General features: G+C 41.5%; 1 protein-coding gene across 3 annotated transcripts in view; it reads right to left on the minus strand.

The window, feature by feature from the left end:
* Positions 1-1,052: 1,052 nt before the first annotated feature.
* Positions 1,053-25,302, minus strand: part of LOC128744392 (1-phosphatidylinositol 4,5-bisphosphate phosphodiesterase) — a 185,127-nt gene continuing 160,877 nt past the window's right edge. For 2 of the 3 annotated variants that reach the window (XM_053841375.1, XM_053841376.1), the window contains 4 exons: positions 21,260-22,671; positions 20,845-21,205; positions 20,686-20,775; positions 1,053-3,203 (listed from right to left, as the gene is read on the minus strand). In XM_053841375.1, the coding sequence (XP_053697350.1) occupies positions 3,135-3,203; positions 20,686-20,775; positions 20,845-21,205; positions 21,260-22,671 (1,932 nt within the window). In that variant the 3' untranslated portion in view covers positions 1,053-3,134. Of the gene's footprint in view, positions 3,204-20,114; positions 20,776-20,844; positions 21,206-21,259; positions 22,672-25,302 lie in introns of all 3 variants that reach the window. The other variant, XR_008412387.1, reaches the window with a different exon arrangement.

Raw genomic sequence — 25,302 nt, forward strand, 5'->3', positions numbered from 1 at the left:
CCACTTCGTATCGGCTGCCAATTGCCAGAGCAACTGCTGCACCGTGTCGCAGTGATTGCACCCTTTCGCAATGTTGCAATTCGAGCAAGACGCAAACGTTGGCCTCTCTCACGCGAGCCAGTATGAGAAGTATAGCATCCAACGCTTACTCCACTGACGCAAGCGTACGACAAACAACCGCCGGTGATGTGTGCGTATATTCTGCTACGAGGCGTACAGCCTCGTAGCGTCTTTCTGTACAACCCGCTCACGACGCAGCAACTCATGAGCTGCCAGCAGCCCACGAGCACTCGCTATACATTTACAGATTATGCTTTACTTCTTTTTTTTTCTTACACACGCGGAAAGGACTCGCGAATGTTCGATATCAACTGCTCGGGTTGTACTGACGAGTGAGAGTGACGACTGTGACTGATAGGTAAATATACACTCGCAAAAACTCGCAGCAGTGCTTTGTTAGAACAAAATCGGGCGTGTGAGAAAATTAGACCACACGAATGCGGGCTTCGCAACACAGCCTTTTCGCGAAGTGGTCTTCCGCGTCACACCACCTATCTCTACATTGCTTAGACCGATTGGGTGCTTTGCATTTACCTGTCCGATGGTCAAAGACCATGCACTTTAAACAGCGCGGCGGGCCTTTCTTTCTCATCAGTTAGAAAGTTAACCTTGGCTGTCTTGTCCATTTTACAAGAATTTTTATCATATGGCCGGTTAATGCCGTCTTTCGACGATCGATCATCATCAGGTTTCATTTGAGATCCATTCCTTTCGGCCGTTACGCTATTCTCCCGAGGCCCGAGGGTTTCATCCCTCGATGTGATGAATACGGTCTTGATGCCGGTCCACTGTTATTCTACTGCTCCAGCAGGTGGTATTTTTAAGGCCAGTTGTCCGACGAAGGTCCTTTTCATGTCAGGATTTTTACAAAAAAAAAGCATACCGATGGTACTCCCGGAAGCGAGAAGTGTTCACTCTTGAACGGTGACAAATTTTCATGGAAACGCAGCATTTTTTTCGCTACAGTATGTTACTTTTTATTATGACTTCACTGCTGTAACGTCACGATCTACAGACACGATTCATGGCAAAAGTTCCACCTGCGTTCGGTCCACTGTTTCCGGTTTGATTTGAGGATGGAATTTTACAAAAAAGAGACAGTATAGTAAAAAACAAAGCATCATAATTTGAGATCCATCCAACAAATTGCCTGCCGCCCCGTCATCATTATCATCTTCTTCATCATCATCAATAAGGAATGAACATACCTCCTTCCTCCTGTTTTGTTTTGCTCTACTACATCGTTTTTTTTTTGTTGATTTTTAGGATGCGCCTTAGTTATCTTCCCGCGAAGCGGGAGCGCGAAATATTCTACACTTTGATTTTATCAGTTTCAGTTTTTCCCGTATTTTAACACGGTAGAGTTAATAATACTAAATTTTCCAATCACTTGATTACTTGGAACAATGTGTTGTGTTGCTGTGTTGTTTTGTTCTTTAGTGGCTAGAACTTATCACAAGTTCGTTATGTTACTACTCTAAATCATCATCATCATCAGTTTTAGTTTGTTTTTATATCTTTTATAAGTGTTTCTTCATGTTTGCTTAAAATTTAACGACTAGAATATGTGGTTTTTCTTGTTTCTTGTTCAGAGAAAAAAAAAGGTTTCACCTTTACGTAATGTTTTTTTTTTGACAATTAGGGGAAAACTTCGTTGAATGTTTTGTTCTGACTGAATGTTGCATGTGTTGTTTGTTTGGGTGGTGCAATTAAGACGAGTGTGATTGTGTGTTTATCCTAGTATCATATCTTTCGGAACGGAAAGATTGTTTTTTCTTCTTCGGAATCGATCATCATCACGCAACGACGCACACACAATCGCGCCCCTGTGATGGTTCGTAAAAAGTTTAAAGGGATGATTTTTGTTTTGCATTATAGGCACTCATGATTTTTGTTTCAGTTTTTATGTCAAGTTTGCGTTAATCCTAGCAGCAGTTCGTTTTTTATTCCTTCTTCGCGATGTTTTTTTTTTCGATTATGGAGATGGATAATAGAGAAAGTGAAAAAGAGAAAGACAGGAAGAATGGGAAGAAAGGGTGACCATGTTTCCGTGTGTTTGGTATCTCATCAGCCTACTACGACGAAGGAACTTTTTTCTTTGTAAGGACACAGGGTGGGAGAAGGGTTGGTTCTACTTTGGTTGAATACTTCTTTGTTCTTTTTCTCTTAATCTACGCTTTCTTCTTCTTTAACTTTCTTTAAAATTTGGTTTTTGTCAGTTTATAACGTTTATATCAATTAGCATCAATAAATTTAAAAAGTACTATATATGATATACCGTGTTGTTCTATACTTTGGGGTTATCATGTTTATAATTAGTTTACCTTCAGCCTGGTTGCCAATTGTGTGGTGGAATACTTTGGTTTGCCAAATTTATAACACTTTTGATTGCTTTCAGAAAATCTGACAATAAAATTGCTTCTTTTCTGGTTACTGGTTAAGAAAATAAAATAATAAATTAAAGCTTTTTATTCCCTAATTGACTTGCTATATTTCCAACTAGACAATGAAACACAGCAGTTGAAAGCTTCCGAAACTTAACAATGCTAAGGCAAACAACATAAATATTTAATAGACGGGAACAGAGTTTCCACAATTTTTTTTTCAACGAAAATTAAAAGCACATTGGCTAGTAGAAACAACTAATCTCACTTTTACGATTCCATTTTCGGCTAAAGTATGCTATTTTACGGTAAATGTTGGTTTCACAATTTTCTTACACTAGTATAATATTCTACGCGCTACTGTTTCTGTTTTCATTTGGTTCTCCTAGATTCTCCCTTGCTCAAAATGATACATTTTTGCCATGATAGTGGTGGAGCACAAGTAAGATTTTCCTAAAATATGGGGTTTCTCGTATTCATATCATCTAATAGTTGCTTCCACAAACTACTGTAGAATTTTTTACCATTTTTTGTTTGTTTGTTTGTTGTTTAGGTTGTTGTTGTTGTTGTTGCTGTTGCAAAAAAGTTAGTTGTTTCTGTTTTGTTTTTATCTTTTTTTTTTAATCTTATTCTAAGAGCTCAGTTCGGCCGGTAGTTTTAGGAGGTTTCTGGTTGCTCCGTGATAAACTCTCAGGCATAAAACTCCATCTTGCTGGTCATCTTGTACTCCTCCTCATCGATCTTGTACATGTCGATAAGCTGAAAGCAGAACAATTAGAGAAAGAAAAACGGAGGAATTTATTAATGATTATTGGTTCAATTTAAGAAGTTAGAACACCTATCATGTTAGCGGATTTTATGTTCGATTTTAGTTGTAATTATTGAAATATTTACAAATTAGTTTAAAACTGTTGTAATATTAGTCTTTTATCCCTTAACCAACGTGCAGAGTTAATGTTGCCAGGTATTTTTTTCCTCGTTAGGGTGTGAACAGTCGTGCATAGTTAGAATCATATACAGCAATTAATTTCAGTTTAATTAGATAAGTTTTCTTTTTATTGAATTTTAGATATTTGTTTTTGAGCAAACAAATATTTTACGTTCAGAAGTAAATTTTATAAACAGACGCAAGGCGCACCCATGGAGAAACCTCTCTACCTTTTCTATGTGAGCTCTTTATGGCAAATACAGCTATTAAATGAATGAAATCGCTTAGCAAACCATTGGTGGCGATATGTGGACAACATTCGGATGATGGAGTTGCCCTCGAGGTACGACACTGGCACAGCCGTGAGTAACGAACATTCGCTTCAAACCAAGAATCCTTCGGATGGGTTGAATGATATAATTGGAAGTTAGCTACTACAACAATGCGTACTGCGGGAAATAAAAAAGGGTCTGTGTCTCAGGATACCAACGCAGGCTTGGCGTATGATTACGAATGTATACACCTATAGCTACAATCCCTCCCCTTAATATTGATACTATGAACATTTCCATGGATTTCGTATAAAGATTTCAAATTTGAACATTATTAGGTCGAAGTGCGTGCTACAATTCGATGAACTGAATGATGTGATCCTATAATCTAGAAGTAATTTGTGAAATTTGTGTGTGTTTAGAGCACAAAAACAAATAAACTTCTCTAGGAACATTGTATACGTTTAATCCTTAACTAACAGATTTAGGAGTTATTTCTATGAATTGATTGATTCTATTTTATTAAAACGAATCAGTCACACTAAACCAAACAGTAAATCAATTTTTGTGATCTGTTTCTACGTTGAATAGTGCTTTTCCACTGGTAATCGGTACACGGTACGCGCTAGTTTTTAAAAAGCTAAAAACTGTACGCAAAACTTTTCTGCGGCTTACAAAAGAAGAACACTGATTTACAAGCCGCAGACGTTTTGGAAGTGGTAGAAAATGTCGTCCGTGACCAGAAAACTTATTCCCGCCATTGGTTGGTCGTCCGCAACGGCGAAAAATTCAGCTTTTCCCTCGTTGCCTTTGTTATTATCGTATTAACTGGGCAAGAAAATATAATCAACTCTTCAATTGTTGCGAGGTCCTTAAAAGAACCGATTGTTTGCTGCAGTTATGATAGCAGCTTGCAATAAACTTCCATGTAACGTAATTTTCTTTTCGGTAAATTGGAGTACCGATAACCGCAAACCAGGCACGGCGTGTTGCAACGAACCAACCGGAAAGCCACAGCAGCTATGCGAAGCCGTTCGTGTATCGTCATGAGTCACGATGAAATATCAGTCCAGGTGGCCAGCTGCAAGCGACGAGGGATAATTCCCATCTTTTTGTTGTCGTGAGCAGCACTTCCGTAATTCCATCACGGCAGCCAGCTCCAGTTTCAATGGCTTCCTTTCCTCAGCAGCCGATGAATACGGCTGACCGGAAACTGCAGACGTGCACGACTCGAGCGTGACTTTCGCTTGCCCTTGATGCTTTCCCCTTTGTCGCGTCCAGACATGCCAGTGAGATGTTGGCAGTAACTCAGCTAGCGTTTGAATAATACTGTTCGCTGGCTTACCTCGTGTTGTGTACCAGAGCTAGCGACAAGAATCGGTTCCGCCTATTTTTCTTGGTCCATCATTCCATCATTTACGTTGAAGAACATGGAGCATTTCAATTTCAGTCTGAACAAAAGAGCAAAGTTACCAGTGAGCCGTTCGCCTTTTGCTGCCAAAGAAAAATTACGCTACGTATTATTACTGTAGGATTGGTGATGGATAGATTTGTGTTGCTAAAGAAAACCGAGTGAAAAGCACCAAGTTCCAAGTTTCCTAGGTTTCATCAATTACTGAAAACCGTTCTTTTAAGAACTAACAAATTTTTATATGAAGATGCAAAAGATGTTACTAAAACTATTTATTTTTCTTAAACCCATGGTTTAATGCATTTTGACGCTTGATCACACATTTACTTGGAGCTGGTATATTTGTTGGCTGCTTTGGTACCTTCCGAGACGGCCAACTCAACCAGTGAACAGAAGCGCGAGAGGTGATCGGTTAAAATTATTTGATAGGAAGCGAACAATTAGAATCAATCGAATTCAATCGACTTAAAATCAGTGAGCGAAAATTCCTCAAATCTTCATGAACGGTTTTTCGACGTGATATATTTGGCAGCAAAAAACAGCTTGGATGTTCGGAAAGACACTTCTCTGAGCAGTGGTGACACCGGATAGCAATTTGTTTAACTCTTCGTCGTTGCGGCTGGCCAGCTGCAAGTGACGATAATTCTGGTCGTTTTGTTGTCGCGAGCAGCATATTTCCTGCCAATTCCAGAACTTCAGCAGCCAGATATTCCATCACGGCAGCGAAACGAGTGCTCACAAGGTCGATATTGTAGCGCTGCAAGAGGTATGCCGGAAGAAGTCTATGATACATTCGTATAGAAATGGATACACCATTTACCAGAGCTACGGCGATAGACACGAGCTAGGTATAGCTTTTATCGTGATGGGTGATATGCAGAAGCGCGTGATTGGGTGGTGGCCAATCGACAGTCGTATGTGCAGGTTGAGGATTAAAGGCTATTTCTTCAATATTAGCATTATCAACGTGCATAGCCCACACCTAGGAAGTGACGAGGACGATGAGGACGCTTGAGCGTGAATTCGACAACTGAACAAGAGCTAAACGAAGCCCCTTTCGAGGATTGCTTGGTTAGCGTTAAAGCAGCCATCAACAGTACAGCGGAAGGTGCTATTGGGTTTGCTGAGAGGAGTCGACGTAACGACTGGTTCGACGAGGAATGTCAGAGGATATTAGACGAGAAGAATGCAGCGCGGGCTTCGAACCCGTCCAAACGTAGATCTATATAGACAGAAACGAAGGCAGTAAACCCAGTTTTTCCGAGTTAAGAAGCGTTGGAAGAAATGGAGTGCAAGGACATGGAACAGACAGACGCGTAAATTCTACAAGCAACTGAACGTATCTCGCAAAGGCTTTGTGCCGTGAACCGAAACATGTCGGGATAACGACGGAGCGATCTTGTCGGATGAACGTGTGGATGGGCGATCGACAACGGACCAAATCTTTGTGCTGCAACAGATTCTCTAAACGTGTCGCCAAGAATACCAAGTTCCTACGCTTTATATATTTATAGATTCCAAGGCCGTATACGATACTATCGACCGTGAAGAGGTATGGTAAATTACGGACGAAAATGGCTTCCCCGGAAGGACGTTCCAGGGGGTTGCTGAGTACAGGGTGGCCACAGACTCGGGAAAAGCGGGAAATGCGGGAAAAAGTCGGGAATTGGAACCTGTCGGGAAAAATGCGGGAAAAAGTCGGGAATTTGGTGAAAATTGCTATAAATCGGGAATTCATTAATTTACGTAAAGATGTTCAAGTTGAACACCTTGATAGGATCTAGGAGACATGTCGACACCCCTACAATTCTGAAACACATGAATCTTTAGACCTCAAACGAAATCTTCGTACCAGGAATTTTCTCCACCTGCAAAGACGAACTGAAAACCGTCTGTATCTGTGAGCGTATGGCACTTTCTGTATCAGCTTTTTCGTAATAGTGGTGTGTGGAGGGTACAGCCTTCCAGTTGGTTTCAAGGAACGTCGCTGGACTTGATCCCTTTGTTCTGCTGAACAACAAGCCAACGGATGAACACATCAGAAATTAAGTCATCAGCAACAAGATAAAAACGGGGAATATTACAATATTTAAAAATACTGGACGCAGTGGTTCAGTTCAGCAACAGAAGAAGAGAGCTCCATTTTTTGCTAACCGTCTCCTTTCAGTTAGCTTCTTGGTTATTAAAAAATTTTAATACTTCTTTCGGCACGTATAACAATTTTTACTGAATAACAATTTGTATAAGTTAAGCGCTTTATATTTTTACCTTAAAGTAGTCAGCTTTGATCTGTAGATTTTTTTACGAGAGATGTTTGAAATCAAAAAACGGGTAGCAAAAAGCAAACGTGCAAAGTACACCAACTGTGCCCACCTGGCTACAAGCAAGTGATCGTTTGCGTGTGAGATCTTATGTGTGATTAGTGAAATGCCAGTGTAATGTCAGTTCATCAGTGACTTGGCCTCCTAATGTTGTGTTTGATATGCTTTGTGGTCAACTGTTAGTGTGTAGCAAAATTGATAGGTTCGATCATACGACGACTGGCTTATTTGATCAGTATCGTACCACGAGACCAACTGGGAGGAGACGATTAGTAATAAATAGAGCTTTCTTCTTCTGTTGCGGAGCTGATCCACTGCGTCCAATATTTTGAATTATTGTAATATTCCCCGTTTTTATCTTGTTGCTGATGACTTAATTACTGATGTGTTCATGTCCGTTGGTTTGTGGTTCGGCAGAACAAAGGTATCAAGTCTGGTTGGTGGACGGTTATCTGCCATCTGCCACATGTCGCCAGGTGAGGTTCCAATAATAATCTGAATACAGTTAGCAAGATCACGCCGTCAGTAGCTTCTGGATCTGCTTCCTCTGCTCTCCTGTTGAGTGTCTTCCTGCCGATTTCGTTCGCCCCTCTTCTCAAAATATATCAGATCCTTCTCCACTTACGCTTCCGAATCTCTGTTTCTATGTGGCGATAAGGTTCCTAATTGGAAATCCAAGTGTGAGACCACGAATCCTGAATGATGCAGAACGAAGACCTGCAGTTGTCTCCACCGACACGGACCACGTCTAGCATGCAATCGAACGAATTTCACGTTTCAATTGAAAATTCGTATTAGGATCGGTACGGTAATCTGATTTGTGTGTCGAGCCCCAATTCCCAAATTCCATACTCCCAAATCCCTGGCCATCCTGATCTAACTTTGAAATTGGATGGATTAATAATGTTTAATCTCACTGACTTGGTCGACGCGACGTTGAATATGAGACCTACTATCTTGGAGTTGTCATCAAGGTTGCTCTGTACATCATATTGTCGTCAGCAGAGCAAGAGAATGTCGTCGGCCAAAGTCAAAAGCAAAGCAATAGCAAAGTCTTGGGCTTAAACCGTCTTTAGACATTATTATTCGACGACGACTGGCTTGTTAAACCAGCATCGTACCTCGAAGCTAACTGGGCGGAAAGTGAAAAGACCCCAGGGTAATCTTCGGTCTGGTTCACTATCAATGGTTCCAATTAAAATCTGGTCCATCACAACGAGGAGCAGTTGCGGTGACAGTATATATGTAACCTTATGTCACTCCTGCAGTAACACATATAGGGACCGACAGGAGGCCATCGTGCAGTAATTTGCACTAAAACAATGAGATAGACTACTTTATCAGGAACTCATCTACGCCTTAGTACGCCCCAGGTGTTTTCATGTTTCGGTCGAATGCTTTCTCGAAATCAACAAGTACCAGAAGAAAACAGGTCAGAATTTCGATGACTTGCTCCAACATAATACGGAAAGTCGTATTATATCGATTGGCAGGGAATCTAGTTTGCTATTGCCGGAGAGCGGCGTCGATTTTCTCTCGGATCCGGTTGAGGATTACCTTACAGAGTACTTTGAGAGTAATGCAAAGCAACGTGATGCCACGCCAGTTACCGCATTTAGTTAGTTTCTTAGTGATTTTGACCAATATGCCCTGCATCCAGTCCATCGGAAAAGTTGCAGTTTCCTTATTGCTAATACATTGCTAAAAAGCTGATGCATCATCTGAGCTAACAAAGATGGGTTTGCCGAGGCTTCATATTGCTCATCTTATGCATACAGAGGCAGAGTAATCTGCTTCTCACAACGATCAAATTGCTTTCGTTTTCTGTTCAACCGTTTCCTCTCCCTTCGAACGATGCCTAAATACTGTTTACTCTTACGACCACTCATCTTGCGCAGAAGGCGGACAACGACAAGCAGAGCTAGTATTATCTTCGCACGCTGGAGACACGAGGCTATTCGCTCCGTGTCCCAAAGAGAATATGCGTTAGGTAATTATATGGACTGGAACGATTTGTCCCGTGACCTTGAGAGCATGCATTCGGTAGCGCTCCGGCAGAAAAAGAAAGATGACACCAAACTGATGCTCACTCGCCGGCAGAGCAAAGCATTGCAAAAGCAAAACAAAACTCGACGAAGGTAACATTCGACTGAGAGAGAGCAAATCGATTCGTCTTCTGTGCTTTGCCAGGAAAACGCCGAGAATTGAGATATTTTGCAGAGCACGACAGAAGCCTGCGAAAATTTGCCACTAGCAGAAGGGTGTAAAAAGTAACGTCGTCATTCATCAGCTAGATATTTGACCCTGGCTCTCTAGTCCTGCTTACAAGACTTCTGTCGGACGGACTGCTGTCTGAGCTGATCCTTGTTTCGCTAGGCTGTCAAGCTTATTACTCTCGTTTCCGTAGTGTCCAGGCACCCTGAATAATGAAACTTTGTTTTGGCGGGAAAGTTCCCTTCGTTGTGCTGCACTCTTAAACTAATTTAAATGCACATTTAGTGGGCTTGAGAGCCAGTCGTGCCCAGGCTGTCCATAAAGATACCTGATTTTCGGCTACTACATTGTTTGAACTTCCACTTCTGTTTCGTGGCAGAATCGACGAGTGCACTCCGTAGACTCACAGTAAAGTGATAGTTTCGATCCTTGAGCTCTGCTCTGCAAACTGCAATATACACAGCATATGTTACCTTTATTTTAAAACGGAAAAATGAAGGAAGTTTCTGTCGGGAAAAACTTGAATCCGATCGGGAAAATATCGGGAAAAAGTCGGGAATTTTTTTCAAGAAGTTCTGTGGCCACCCTGTGAGTAGTATACCAAACTGAAACGTGAAACATTAAAGGTTGAATTAGTGGTAAATACGCCTAAAACCGAGTACCTGTCAGCAGGAGGAATCGAGCGCGATATAGCTTGCCTAAGCAATAGATAGTGTGGTAGTCGACAACCGGGACGAGTTCGATGTGGCGGACGAGTGTGGATGACGTCGAATAACAATTGTAGCAGAGAAATACGCATACGCATTCTTGCCAGAAGTCGTGCTTACTGCGGACTCACAAGACCCTAAGCCTTGTAAGCTTCACCAAATGGTACCAAATGTACCATACATGTACATGTACAAAACGCCATCGTGTGGCTAAGACCATCTTAGCGCTGTATGCGAGAACGGTGTATAGAGGAGAAGGATGAACTACGAGCTGGCGCAGCTTTTCGACGAACCCCCCCGACGAATGTAGCTGTTAGCTAAACACACAGTCGCAAAAACTCATTGCAGTGCATGAAGAAATAAGTGCAGAAATTTTCGTTAGAATGAGTACTGCTGGAAGGGTACGATGGGGGGAACATGTTATGAGAATGCCGGACAACAATCCCGCAAAAATGGTGTTCACCTAGAATCCGGTTAGTACCAAACGCAGACCAGTGCGCAGCGTGCTCGATGGTTAAACCAAGTGAAGCCAAACCTGAAAAGTATGGGACATTCGAGAACGAACAGCCACGGACCAACTTTGTTGGCGGAACGTAGTTACGCAGGTGAAATCCGAAAGGACATCGCACCAGGATAAGTTCATTACTTTCTTCTACAATTGTCGATTGTAAAAACTATCGTTATAAAAAATTGATCAAATGACTGACCTCATTCTAAAGGTCAAGACAAAAACGCGAGGTTGGTCTTATCCTAATATGCCTAAGTCACCAACGATGCAAGGACTTTCTATGAAATGGCGAAGAGTAGGAATTTGCCATGCCTGTGGTGTGCAGTGATGGTGCTGGAGAGGTAAACATGGAGAAAGCAAGGAACTGGATAAGAATGAGCTGAAAAATGGCAAGACTGTTGTGAATGGCGGTATCCCGGCTGAACTTCCAAAAGTAGGGAGCGAGCGGCTGTATGGAGAAATCCATCGGCTCCATCCTTAATCTATGCGCACTGTTAGACATACCACCAGCAATTCGAGTGGTTGTCAGTACTCAGTATGCACAGGGAGGAGCGATTGGATGACCTCATTGGCTCATTTAGTCATTTTCAAGAGCAAATGTGAAAAGGAACGGGTCATCGTTACGAATTCTCATATACTTCTTGATTTTGCGGATGACATTGGTATCAACAGAATCAACCGTAGAGCAGCGGAAAAGGGCTTTAGGCTACAGGGTCTTTAGGTTGCTGGCAGGGTTTGTGAGAGTCCAAACGATGTTGATGCCGAGGTGGAACTTAAAATGGACACAACGATGGCATAAACACCACCCAACCAGAAATCTACATGAACGGGTATCTAGAAAAACGCTGTCTTTCCTGAAGTAACAGGGTTGTTCCGTACTGTTTTGGTCAGATTTGTCAATAGCCAATAGAGTCGAGGGAAGTTATCCATGAAGGTTATCGTTCCACAACAGACCAAGTGATTACCCTGCGGCAGATCTTGCAGAAGCGCCACGAACTCCGAGTCACCAAATGTTCATTGATTTCAAAGCCGAATAAGATTGTGTAAACCGTCGTCATCGTCAGCCACATAGAGTCCGGGTGGCTCGTGCTGTTTCAAGCATTCGTCTCGATTCAACTTCCCAGGCGTCTCCAGGCATGGTGGTAGGGTTGTTGAAGATTACTGTTTTCGTCGCACTGTCGCCCGGTATCCTTACGATGTGTCCGGCCCACCGTAGCCTACCGGCTTTTGTCTGATGTACGATGGGAATCTCTCCAAGCAGTGTCTGTAGATCGCGATTCATATGCCTCCGCCGCTCTCCGCTTGCAGTTTTTACTCCGCCAAATATCGTCCGCAGTATTCTCCACTCGAGCACGGCAAAGGCGCGTGAACCGTCCAAAGAAAACTACCGGTCTAATAAGAGTTTTGTACCTGTACCTAAACCGAGTGAACCGACAAGAGCTATGGAAAACCCCGGACGAAAACGACAACAAAAGATTGAGCATTAGATCAAATTTTGTGTTCTCCAGCGATATTCACTTCAGCAATTTTATAGTTTGAAGTATTTTGAGTTATATTGGAGAAAACGAAATCCCTCTATCTCGAACCGTTTCCATATTAGGGCGATTTTCCTGAGTCAAGCTAGGGTGACCCTGCTATTTTGCGATTTTTCTCCATCACTTTTTTATTTTGCATTTCTCGCAAAACACTTTTTAGATTACTTTTAAGGCTTAATAAGATGCACCTTTTGGTGAAAAAATATATTGGCTATCTAGGTATCTTAGAAAGATGCAAGCAGAATTAAAATCGGTTGATTGCGTTTGAAAGATCGCGGTTTTTGTGCATAATATCAAAAAATTAGAGAGTGGATTTTTGCCTATCTCAAATAAATCAACTTTGAATATGTGGGGTTTTAACATATTCAAGTATATAAAAGTAAACGAGTTGCGCCATAACCCCGGAAGGCCTTGACTATTCTTGATTAAACTTGGTGTATATGTTTCTTGACATAAGTAAATCAGCACAGGGGGTTGACAAAAGCGGGGTGGTCGCTAAAACGGGGAGGGGGAGGTACAAATAAGTAAAAGTGGCTGTAATTATCTTGTATTTAGACCGTTATAAGTTGTGTGAGTGGTCCAAATCTAAAAGAGAATGTATAAACTTAACCTCATGTTTGTTGACTTGAACTTTATAACGAGGTTAGACATTAAACACGGTAGACTTTCCAATAAACAGAGGGAATGGTAGACAAAGTAATGAAATCATATGTGTTTCATAGTATCATGCAGTGGAACTACCGAATGAGAAGTTTCAATAGTTTTCTACCCGCGACGGGGATTTCCGTGATTCGCACTTCCCCTTTCATCAGAGGCCACTATCCTTTTGTCTTTCAGTCACTTGTAAATCTATTTTCGATAATGTTGAAAGTCTGAAGCGAGCGAGTGTGCAAGCATCCAAAGATTAGTTCACTGACGCAAGCCTATGACAAACAACTGGTGGTACTGTGTGCATACATTCTGCTACCTACACACTCGCGAGTGTACAGCCTCATAGCAACTTTCTGCACATACCACCCGCGAATCCAAAGCTCGCAAGCTGTCCATAGGTCGTGAGCACGAGCGGCACACTAGAATGTATGAATACGGATTTTACTTTACTTCTTCATTTTACACCCTCACTTACACACGCGGGCAAGTGTGCGGGCCATTGCGAGCGATGATAGGTATCAACTGCTGGGTTGCAATGACGAGCGTAAGCAAAGACCGTGGTTGATAACTAAATAGCAAAGCATAGCATAGCCTAGGTGCTACATTTCGTTATCGAAACTTTACCTTCTGTTTTTTTATACGACAAACTTTGTAGGTAGCTGTTGGAGTGCAGGACAATTGCAAGGCCAGTTGCTACGATCCTATTGACTCTAACAGCCTCTCCCAGCCAAGATTCGAACATATGACGAGCATCATACCACGAGGCCAACTGGGAGGTGATAACTAAATACACTATGGCAAAAATATGTCGCAGTGCATGAGAATATCAGAAAAGAAATCCGAAAGAAATGCTCATGCATGTGTGTTCGTTTGAAGAAAATCATGAAAAGAAAATTGGACCACACGAATGCGGGCTTCACAACACTACGTTTCAGTTTGCAAATTCTCATAATACAAAGCTTTTTTCCTCATTTAGGCATATCTACCCCGCCCCCTGATTAGCTCTCCTCGGTCAGCGGCCCTTTTATCTACAGCAACTTGTACGTCTCTCCGAAGGTAATGAAAGAGAAACAAAACCTTCCTTATATTGTTCTACTCCCGCAGTTGTGACCCTCCCATCTTTTCACACGCTCTTCATCTTATCTCCCAGCCACTTGTACAACTTCTAACGGTCTAAATGCAAGATATTATTATTATTTTATATTTGAGAGGTTTTTAGCCTGTGACTGGTTCGCCCTTTAATGCAAGATGATTGTATCAAGAAACATGTACGCCAAGTTTGCTCAAGAACAGTCAAGGCGTTCCGGAGTTATGGCGCAACTCGTTTACTTTTATATACTTAAATATGTTAAAACCCCACATATTCAAAGTTGATTTATTTGAGATAGCTGACCCGACAAACTTCGTATTGCCACAAATAAACCTGTGTTGTACATAAATCATGAATCTCGGATGATCTTTGTCACTATCTCGAGTTTTGCAAGCCCCCCAGTGGGCGGCGCTTCCGACGGCGGGTCACCGGCAACACTCGCGACCGTCTCGTCCTGAATGATCTAGTGTTACTGTAGATAGGTTTTGTGGTCTTAATTGATTAATGTTTTATGGAAGAGTCTCGAATTTCTCGAGTTCGATTAGTTTTTGAGTTTCGCAAAAATTTCTGTTTTATTTGTATGAGAGTCCGTATCCCCCTACCACAGGGGTGAGAGGTCTCTAACTATCGTAAAATAAATTCAAGACTCCAAAATCTCCCACATGCCAAATTTGGTTCCATTTGCTTGATTAGTTCTCAAGTTATAAGGAAATTTGAATTTCATTTGTATGGGAGCTCCCCTCTTAAAAGGTGAAGGGGTCGTAATTCACCATAGAAAAAATTTCTGCCATCTAAAACTCCCACATGCCAAATTTGGTTCCATTTGATTGATTAGTTCTCGAGATAAGAGGAAATTTGCATTTCATTTGTTGGAAGCCCACCCTCTTAAAGGGGAGATGGGCCTTAACTCGCTTTCTAAAGAAGAGAGGGGTCCTATTTCACCATAGAAAATATTTTTGCCTCCAGAAACCTCCACATGCCAAATTTGGTTCTATTTTCTTGATTAGTTCTCGAGTTATGAGGAAATTTGAATTTCATTTGTATAGGAGCCCCGCCTCCTAAAGTGGATAGGGGTCCCAATTCATCATAGAAAAAATTTTTGTCTCCAAAAACACTCACGTGCCAAATTTGGTTCCATTTGCTTGATTAGTTCTCGAGTTATGAGGAAATTTGTATTTCGTTTGTATAGGAGCCCCCCCTCTTAAAGATGGGAGGGGTCCTAATTCACCATAGAAAATATTCTTGCCCTCGAAAACTTTCACATGCCAAATTTGGTTTCATTTGCTTGATTAGCTCTCGAGTTATGAGAAAATTTGTATTTCATTTGTATAGGAGCCCCCCCTCCTAAAGTGAGGAGGGGCCCAGTTCATCATAGAAAAAATTTTTGTCTCCAAAAACACACGTGTCAAATTTGGTTCCATTTGCTTGATTATTTCTCGAGTTATGAGGAAATTTGTATTTCGTTCGTATAGGAGCCCCCCCTCTTAAAGTGGGGAGGGGTTCTAATTCACCACAGAAAATATTCATGCCCTAGAAAACTTTCACGTGCCAAATTTGGTTCCATTTGCTTGATTAATTCTCGAGTTATGAGGAAATTTGCATTTCATTTGTATAGGAGCCCCCCTTCCTAAAGTGGGGAGGGGTCCTAATTCATCATAGAAAAAAATTTTGTCTCCGAAAACACTCACTTGCCAAATTTTGTTCCATTTGCTTGATTAGTTCTCGAGTTATGAGGAAATTTGTATTTCGTTTGTATAGGAGCCCCCCCTCTTAAAGGGGGGAGCGGTCCATATTCACCATAGAAAATATTCTTGCCCTCGAAAACTTTCGCATGCCAAATTTTGTTCCATTTGCTTGATTAGTTCTTCAGTTATGAGGAAATTTGTATTTCATGTGTATTGGATTCCCCCCCTCCTAAAACGGGGAGGGCTCCCAATTCATCATAGAAAAAAATTTTGTCTCCAAAAACACCCACATGCCAAATTTGGTTCCATTTGCTTAATTACTTCTCGAGTTATGAGGAAAATTGTGTTTCTTTGGTACAGGAGCCCCCCCTCTTAAAGTGGGGAGGGTTTCTAATTTACTATAGAAAATATTCTTGCCCTCGAAAACCTTCACATGCCAAATTTGGTTCCATTTGCTTGATTAGTTCTCGAGTTATGAGGAAATTTGTATGGAAGCCCCCCCTTTTAAAGAGGAGAGGAGTTATAATTCCCCTTATAAAGAGGGGAGGGGTCTCAATTTACCATAGAATAAATTCTTGTCACCGAAAACACCCACCTGCCAAATTTTGTTCTATTTGCTTGATTAGTTGTCGAGTTATGCAGAAATTTGTGTTTCATTTGTATGGGAGCCCCCCCTCTTAGTGGGGGGAGGGGTTTCTAACCATCACTAAAACCTTTCCTGGCCCCAAAAAACCTCTACATGCATATTTTCATGCCGATTGGTTCAGTAGTTTTCGATTCTATAAGGAACATACGGATAGACAGACAGACAGACAGACAGACAGACAGACAGAAATCCTTCTTTATAGGTATAGATAGACATAAATCCACTCTCCAATTTTTTGATATTATGCACAAAAAATCACGATCTTTCAAACGCAATCAACCGATTTTAATTCTGCTTGCATCTTTCTAAGATACTAACATTTGAATACGGCCTATTTTTATCACAAAATCTATACCTATAAAGAAGGATTTCTGTCTGTCTGTCTGTCTGTCTGTCTGTCTGTCTGTCTGTCTGTCTGTCTGTCCGTATGTTCCTTATAGAATCGAAAACTACTGAACCAATCGGCATGAAAGTATGCATGTAGAGGTTTTTTGGGGCCAGGAAAGGTTTTAGTGATGGTTAGAAACCCCTCCCCCCACTAAGAGGGGGGCTCCCATACAAATGAGACACAAATTTCTGCATAACTCGACAACTAATCAAGCAAATAGAACAAAATTTGGCATGTGGGTGTTTTCGGTGACAAGAATTTATTCTATGGTAAATTGAGACCCCTCCCTCTTTATAAGGGGAATTGTAACTCCTCTCCCCTTTAAGAGGGGGGGCTTCCATACAAATTTCCTCATAACTCGAGAACTAATCAAGCAAATGGAACCAAATTTGGCATGTGAAGGTTTTCGAGGGCAAGAAAATTTTTTACGGTGAATTAGGACCCCTCCCCACTCTAAGAGGGGGGGCTCCTGTACAAATGAAATACAAATTTCCTCCTAACTCGAGAACTAATCAAGCAAATGGAACCAAATTTGGCGTGTAGGTGTTTTTGGAGGCAAGAATTTTTTCTGTGATGAATTAGGACCTCTTCCCACATTAGGAGGGGGGGGCTCCAATACAAATGAAATACAAATTTCCCCATAACTCGAGAACTAATCAAGCAAATAGAACCAAATTTGGCATGTGAAAGTTTTCGAGGGCAAGAATATTTTATATAGTAAATTAGGACCCCTCCCCACTTTAAGAGGGGGGGGCTCCTGTACCAAAGAAACACAATTTTCCTCATACCTCGAGAAGTAATTAAGCAAATGGAACCAAATTTGGCATGTGGGTGTTTTTGGAGACAAAAATTTTTTCTTTGATGTATTGGGACCCCTCCCCGTTTTAGGAGGGGGGGATCCTATACACATGAAATACAAATTTCTTCATAACTTAAGAACTAATCAAGCAAATGGAACAAAATTTGGCATGTGGAAGTTTTCGAGGGCAAGAATATTTTCTATGGTAAATAAGAACCCCTCCCCACTTTAAGAGGGGGGGCTCCCATACAAATGAGACACAAATTTCTGCATAACTCGACAACTAATCAAGCAAATAGAACAAAATTTGGCATGTGGGTGTTTTCGGTGACAAGAATTTATTCTATGGTAAATTGAGACCCCTCCCTCTTTATAAGGGGAATTGTAACTCCTCTCCCCTTTAAGAGGGGGGGCTTCCATACAAATTTCCTCATAACTCGAGAACTAATCAAGCAAATGCAACCAAATTTGGCATGTTAAGGTTTTCGAGAGCAAGAAAATTTTCTATGGTGAATTAGGACCCCTCCCCACTTTAAGAGGAGGGGCTCCTGTACAAATGAAATACAAATTTCCTCATAACTCGAGAACTAATCAAGTGAATTGAACCAAATTTGGCGTGTAGGTGTTTTTGGAGGCAAGAATTTTTTCTGTGATGAATTAGGACCTCTTCCCACATTAGGAGGGGGGGGGGGGCTCCAATACAAATGAAATACAAATTTCCCCATAACTCGAGAACTAATCAAGCAAATAGAACCAAATTCGGCATGTGGAGGTTTTTGGAGGAAAAAATATTTTCTACGGTGAATTAGGATCCTTCCACACTTCAAGAGGGGGGGCTTCTACACAAATGAAATACAAATTTCCTTATAATTTGAGTACTAATCAAGCAAATGGAACCAAATTTAGCATGTAGGAGATTTTTGAGTCTTGAATTTATTTTATGATAGTTAGAGACCTCTCACCCCTGTGGTAGGAGGATATGGACTCTCATACAAATAAAACAGAAATTTTTGCGAAACTCAAAAACTAATCCAACTCGAGAAATTCGAGACTCTTCCATAAAACATTAATCAATAACAAGACCACAAAAACTATCTATAGTAACACTAGATCATTCAGGACGAGCCGGTCGCGAGTGTTGCCGGTGACCCGCCGTCGGAAGCGCCGCCCACTGGGGGGCTTGCAAAACTCGAGATAGTGACAAAGATCATCCGAGATTCATGATTTATGTACAACACAGGTTAATTTGTGGCAATACGAAGTTTGTCGGGTCAGCTAGTTTAATATAAGTATAGAAGTAAAGTAGATAGCCAATTTCTTTTTTCACCAAAAGTTGCGTCTTATTGAGCCTCAAAAGTCATCTGAAGAAGTGTTTTGCGAGAAATGCAAAATAAAAAAGTTATGGAGAAAAATCGCAAAAGAGTAGGATCACCCTAACTTGACTCAGAAATATCGCCCTAATACGGAAACGGTTCGAGATAGAGGGATTTCGTTTTCTGCAATATTACTCAAAATACTTCAAACTATAAAATTGCTGAAGTGAATATCGCTCTATCTTGTTTCGTTTTGAAGATAATTTCTGGATCGTGGTTAATTTAAGGATCACCCCAAAATAGCTCATGCCATAAAAAGCGGCATCCTAAATCAAGATTTTATTGCTAACACGTAAATAGTCTAAAATCAACGACTACTGAGTAAACAATTTATTCCACCTAATTATAACCATATCGTCGAGTAAGGCATGTCGAGAAGCTACACGAAATTGGTATTGGTACTGAATTTATTAAGTGGTTTTAAACATGGGTGTTCCTTCACCACTCCCATGCTATACTCGAAACTAATAAGTTTTGATTGCGCTTTTCGGTCCGATAGCGCAACAAACAGATCGAAACATATCGAAACTCAGAAACATTTTGTGAAGGAATTGCATTTTGCACCTTACTGGACACCGCAGTCTAAAAGTGCGACTGGCACAAAAAGTGCGACAATGCCAATGCTGTGAGTGAGAAAGAGAAAGAGTGACAACTGCAATGTTGCTGTTTTGTTTTGGCATATACATTGGCATTAGAGAAAATAATCTGGATTAATCCAGGTACAGCTACAAAGCACAATATCTATTATCCTACTGAAGAGGTGGCAGTAGAGACGTATCTTGACAAAGCTCGCGGAAGTAGCGTAAATCCTCCGGAGCGTCAGTGTCAGTTTCAAGAAACACTAATAAATACGCAGGAGGAAAGTTGTAATATATTAGGAATGAGTGTTTCCCTGTCTAAGGTGTCGACGTAGTGTTGCACAATAATTGCAAATTGCCAAATGACAAGCAATTTGCTGTTAAATTGCCCCTAGGGAGGGCTCCCCTCTAGTTTCGACAATGCCTAAACAAACGTGTCGCCCAAGTGGTGTTTTTAGTTGTTAAAGTTAATCTGTTAATTGTCAAAAATGTAAAAATTATCAACTTTCTTAAAAAATTAAACACAAATTACACAAATAAAAATAAAAACAAAATATAGCTTACTTGATTGCAGCGAAAATGAAGATCCAGCTTGATTTAACGTTAAACACAAACACGAATAAATAGTAACATGAAAGAGTCTAAGGTACGCGTGACATCTGCTAATAAACTATTTTCACGTCAATTCAATTTACCTCGACTGGCCAACTACTAATATGCGCTACTAACGAAATTAAATTAACGAACCGAAATAAAATCAAATAATCTACTAAACCAAAAACTAAAGAACGAACTAATCGATAACACAGATCAGCTTGGCGACAAAAAGCACTGCTTTTGCTTCCAGAATGAATCCGGAACCAACAACAACTAGAATCAATCACTGTCGGGATTTCCGTTTCCTTCTGTTCGAGAACCAAGCCCAGCATCGCGACAGAAGACCCCCCGAGTGTTGTTGGTTCGCTGGCGGCAACGAGCAACGGCGAACCAACGAGTCCAGCGTTGCCGTTGTCGGTGTCGGTGGGCTTTCCGGTGGCGGCGAGCGTTCGCACTCGCACACGCACTCTAAACTACTATGCAGTGATTGCTATACCACCGTTTCTAGCGTCACTATCTCCCGGTAACCGTTCTGTACCTTCTGAACGTCGCTGTCCAGCTCCTCCAGCTGCTTGTCGTGGGTCACCTTCAGCTTTTCCTTCTCGCGGTTCTGCTTGATTTGGGCCGTCTGCGAAACGAAAAACAAAAAATAACAATTTAATGTTGAACCAGATAAAAAATCACGTCTGTGGGATACCTTTTTCTCATCCATAAACCGCTTGATATTGTTTTGCTTCTTCTCGCGCAACCGACGGTCCTTCTCGCCCTTGGTCTTCAGTGTTTTATCGTTCGCCACCTCCTTGGACGTTTCGACGGAAATTTTCGCCTGCTGGCTGTTCAACGCTTTGATATCTCGCTCGTGTTTGGCTTCCAGCTGCTTCATCTGAGCCGCCTGGGTTGTTTCCATCAGCTTTCGCAGGATATCCTTCTGATCGTCGAGCTGCTGCTTCAGCAAATCCCACTCCTCCTTCTTGTGTCGCTCGATCATCTCACCCCATTGGGAATTTTGCTCCTGAATCACCTTACGAATAGCCGAGTCTGCTTTGATTTCCTCTTTACTAAAAAAATACACGAAAATTCAGAAAAGCTCACCGACCAAATAAAATACAAACCTCTTTCCTTTAACCAACCGCTCGATGGCAGCATTCTGCTGCTTCTGCACACCCATCCGTTCCTTCGCGTGCTTCTTCTTCACGCTATCCAGTTCCTTCTGCTGCTTCTTGGCCGTCTTCTGGAATCCCTTCTCCTGCCGCAGGGATTCAACCGTAATCGGATCGAACACCAGCGGCGGTTCGGTTGGTTCTTCCTTCTTAACACCCTTGGACGCATCGGCAGCGGCACCGGAGCTGGACTCTTCGATTCCCATGGCCTTCATGTTATCCGACCGTTCCTTGGCGGCACCCATGAAGGCTCGCGGATCCGACAGGGCATCCATGAAGTCTTCGAATCCATCCGGGACGTAGATCTTAAGTTCAATGTTACAGAACAACATCGGGAGTGACATCGGGAAGTTAGCTTCGGTACGGAGCGAAATATGCCGGTAGCCACCTTGTAGACCATCCAATGGGAGGATTCGCTGTCCGAGTAACTTACCGTTTTCATCGTACACTCCGAATCGAAGTACAGCCAGATCAGGCAGAACAACTTTACGAAACAGGAACGGTTCTTCATTGTAGACCGGGTTGAGACCATTAGCCGGCACTAGACGAGTTCGAAACTCCTTTCGAACTGTATCCGACGGTAAACCGTACATGTCCACTTCCACATATGTACCGATTTTTTTGTCCGACAAGAATTGACCAGCAATAACCTGTACGGCACAGGAGGCGGCAATCACACCGTCGACCGGAGCATCGGCAAAAGGATCGAAACTTCGATCGGCTCGCCGCATGAAATCCGGCTTCAGCAGATAGCCGCAGTTACCATTGTACTCGAACTTGCCCTGATTGAGTTGCATGGGAAGATCGGAAGTTTGAAAGTTCAGCGACACCATCTGACAACCGGCGTTCCAGAACACCTGCGGCATGTAGTTGGACGAATCAGCTCGGGTGCCCTTCGGATAGATGCGCGACATCTGACGTTTGTTGTAGTTCACAAAATCAATAGCCTGTTGTTTCAGCAAATTCATGCCGGTAGTTTCCGCAAACGAAGACATATTGTGATGAATGTTTTTGTTGTCCGCATAGTCGAACGACTGGAATTTGATCGGCTGGGCGTAGTTTACCATCGACGACAGCCACGGGTGAACGTTGGTCGTCGAACCGGTATACTGTACGGCAGGAACCTCACCACCTTCACCGCCTTCCTGCGAGGCAGCCGTCGGTGCCGCAGCCGCTGCCTCCTCGGTTGGTTCGGCTTTTCGAACCGCACTGGCGTCCTCTTTGATTTCATCCTCCACCACGAGTTCGCCCTGCAGGAACAGTTCCAGCTCGCGCTTTTCCACCTCCGGCTTAAGTCTTTTGTTTTTGATCATAATTTTGCGCTTCAGCGCTGAGGGCGGCGGCAGCGGAGCACCCGGTTCCAGCTGGAATTGAGATTGTATATTGATGTTAATGATTCTTTGTTTTATTTTGGTTGGTACTGTTGCAAATCGATTAGAGCTAAGGTACAAATTCACCAAATATTTAGCAGGAAACCACACCACACGTTTGATCTGAGTTTTTGTCTTTTGACATTTTACAAAATATTTTTCAACTTATAAAACTGGGATGACATTGCGATTCTCGTTTCGAGTGATTTTGGTTCGTTTCGCCCATTCGTTTAACGTGGTCGAAACGAACCAAAATCACTCGAAACGAGAATCGCAACGTCACCCCTGATATGAAACTTGAAAGTTTCATTGCCAATAGGATTGGAATAATTTTAGTGGCTTCTAATGTCCGTCCGAAAAATAACTAGAATAAACAAAAGTCTAGTAAAAATGAGAATTAGCATAGTTTTGTAGGCAGTATGTGCCAGTAAAAAATTACAATAATAATACAATCATTTAATGTTGGGGTGTACGGTATCTCCAAAAATCACCGATTAAATCTGACTTCGTGTCAGCTCGAACCTAAGTGATAAACCAATCAATTATTGACGAATTTTTTTTTTAAAAGTCTTGGTGATGTTAATTAAAATCTAACTTTCAATGCTTCCATTTTGTTTAGTGCAAAATTAAATGAACTTTTTTGATGAACAACTTTGGTAATACTTTTATTTCTGTGCATATATGGGCGCACTGTTATTTGCTATATGTCAAAAATGAACTTCTTGAAAAATTAAAATTGAAACGTGATTCTTACAAAATGGTCGTGTCGGTCTTTTGTTAAGAAAAGAAACCCCCTTTTTTTAAGTTACAGTCCACTGAATTGGCTTCCCCGTGAATAGTTCAGAACATCTTGGTCGCGTTCGAACCGGATTAGTGAAAGACGCGGAATCGTGAAGTGACCCATATGAATAGATTTAAAAATGGTTCACCGTTCTGGACATAAGAAGAAGCTGAATTTGGATGCTGCTGAAGGTGATTCTCCCTCGCCGAGAGTACCACAGTCGTCGGTCAGTGAGCAGAAGGCCGAGCAGGAGGCAGCAAAAATGAAAAATGCTATAGTTGCCAATATTGATGCTTTGAGTGTGTGTTGTGAGTCAGCAAAAAATAAAGTGAATCGCATAAGGAACGCCATTGAATATGCGCGTCTTGATTATCAGCGTTTTCGTGTGCATGCATTGCAATTGGGTCCTAAAGCCCTATGTCGTTTTTAACTTGAATCGATGAGGTTAGGGTTAGGAACACATATTTTGATATTCAATTTTATATTTTTAGGCTATTGCCGTTAAAAACCTTTTTTTTTAATTTTGTGAAATTTTGAACTAAAAATAAACATTTGGGCAACCTTATATAGACAAACTATAGTTGTACATGGTTGTGTCAAGCAGTGTCTAGACAACACGAATTATAAAAAGAAACCATAGTGTGTCTTGAAATGTCACGGAAAACTTTTTGTTTACCTTCACGTTCATGTGATAGTGTGTCAAAAAGTCAAAAGTTGCAAAGTCAGGAAATTGCTTGGCAATCGCGACCTAAAACATTTTCTGAGTTTACAGCTCATTTTCCGGTTTCCGGATTTTGAGAAAGACGTTCGTTAGTTAGCATAATCTGATAAAGCCAAGAGATGACATGAACAACGTTTGAACTATTGGTTATAGCATCTCAGTTTAATTAAGGCCTTTGTCAAAATCAGCAATAAGCGCAGTGACTGCACTTGGTCACAGCGTGGATGGCTTCAGTTTTCGGATGCAACACCCGCCATCGAGATGCGACCGTGTTTGGTTAGAAACGCACAGGAATTTTTGGTCTGCCGTTCGCCCTACTATTGATTCACATCGGAGTAGCAGAACATACCAATCTGATTGATAATACGGTGCCAGTTTCGGTTGGCGTTTTTTTTTCATACTGTTCTGCGGGGTCGATTGTACCGAGATTATACTGTTGGCCATCAGTTTGACATCGTTTAGTCATTCTTAGCGCAAACTAGATTTGGACAAAGTCTAGCACCGTGAATCGATGGATTGGAATACATTGCCCGAATCAAAACTTTTATCCGATAACTATTACAAATTTGATGTCCCACTTCCTCATGACCAGCAAAACGCAGACAAGCACAAGAGACAACTGCGAAGCTGTAACTGTCAAAACGATCAGCTGCTCTAATGTCAAACCAGAGTTGCCAGTGAGAAAAAGTTATCATTGTTGCCAGAAACGTGTTATTTTCGTTATGTCAAGGAAGATCTCTAATGTCAAGGGAGAATAAATTACAATATTTTTGTATTTTAATTTTTTAATGCTCTGCATCTTTTTAAAAAAGAAAAAAGCATACTCTGGTAGTCATAATGGGAAGCTTTATCGTTCCTTCTAAAAAAATCATCTTTTTATCACAAATTTTAGGACCCAGTTGTACATGAAAACAGTTGACGCAGCCTATCAAGAGTACAACGATTTCCAAAACAAGATTTACCTTGCTGATCCGACCAGGCGAAATGAATTTGAATCAAAGTTTGTGGAGTTTGAAGAACTTTACGAGTTTACTAGCATTGCCATTCGTAAGATGATTGAATCACATGAAAAGTCTCAGAATGCTCTTAAGTTTTCCGATAGCAACCACTGTCAACCAAGCAG

Source organism: Sabethes cyaneus, chromosome 3 (assembly GCF_943734655.1).
Source record: "Sabethes cyaneus chromosome 3, idSabCyanKW18_F2, whole genome shotgun sequence".
In the NCBI taxonomy this organism is placed as follows: Eukaryota; Metazoa; Arthropoda; class Insecta; order Diptera; family Culicidae; genus Sabethes; species Sabethes cyaneus.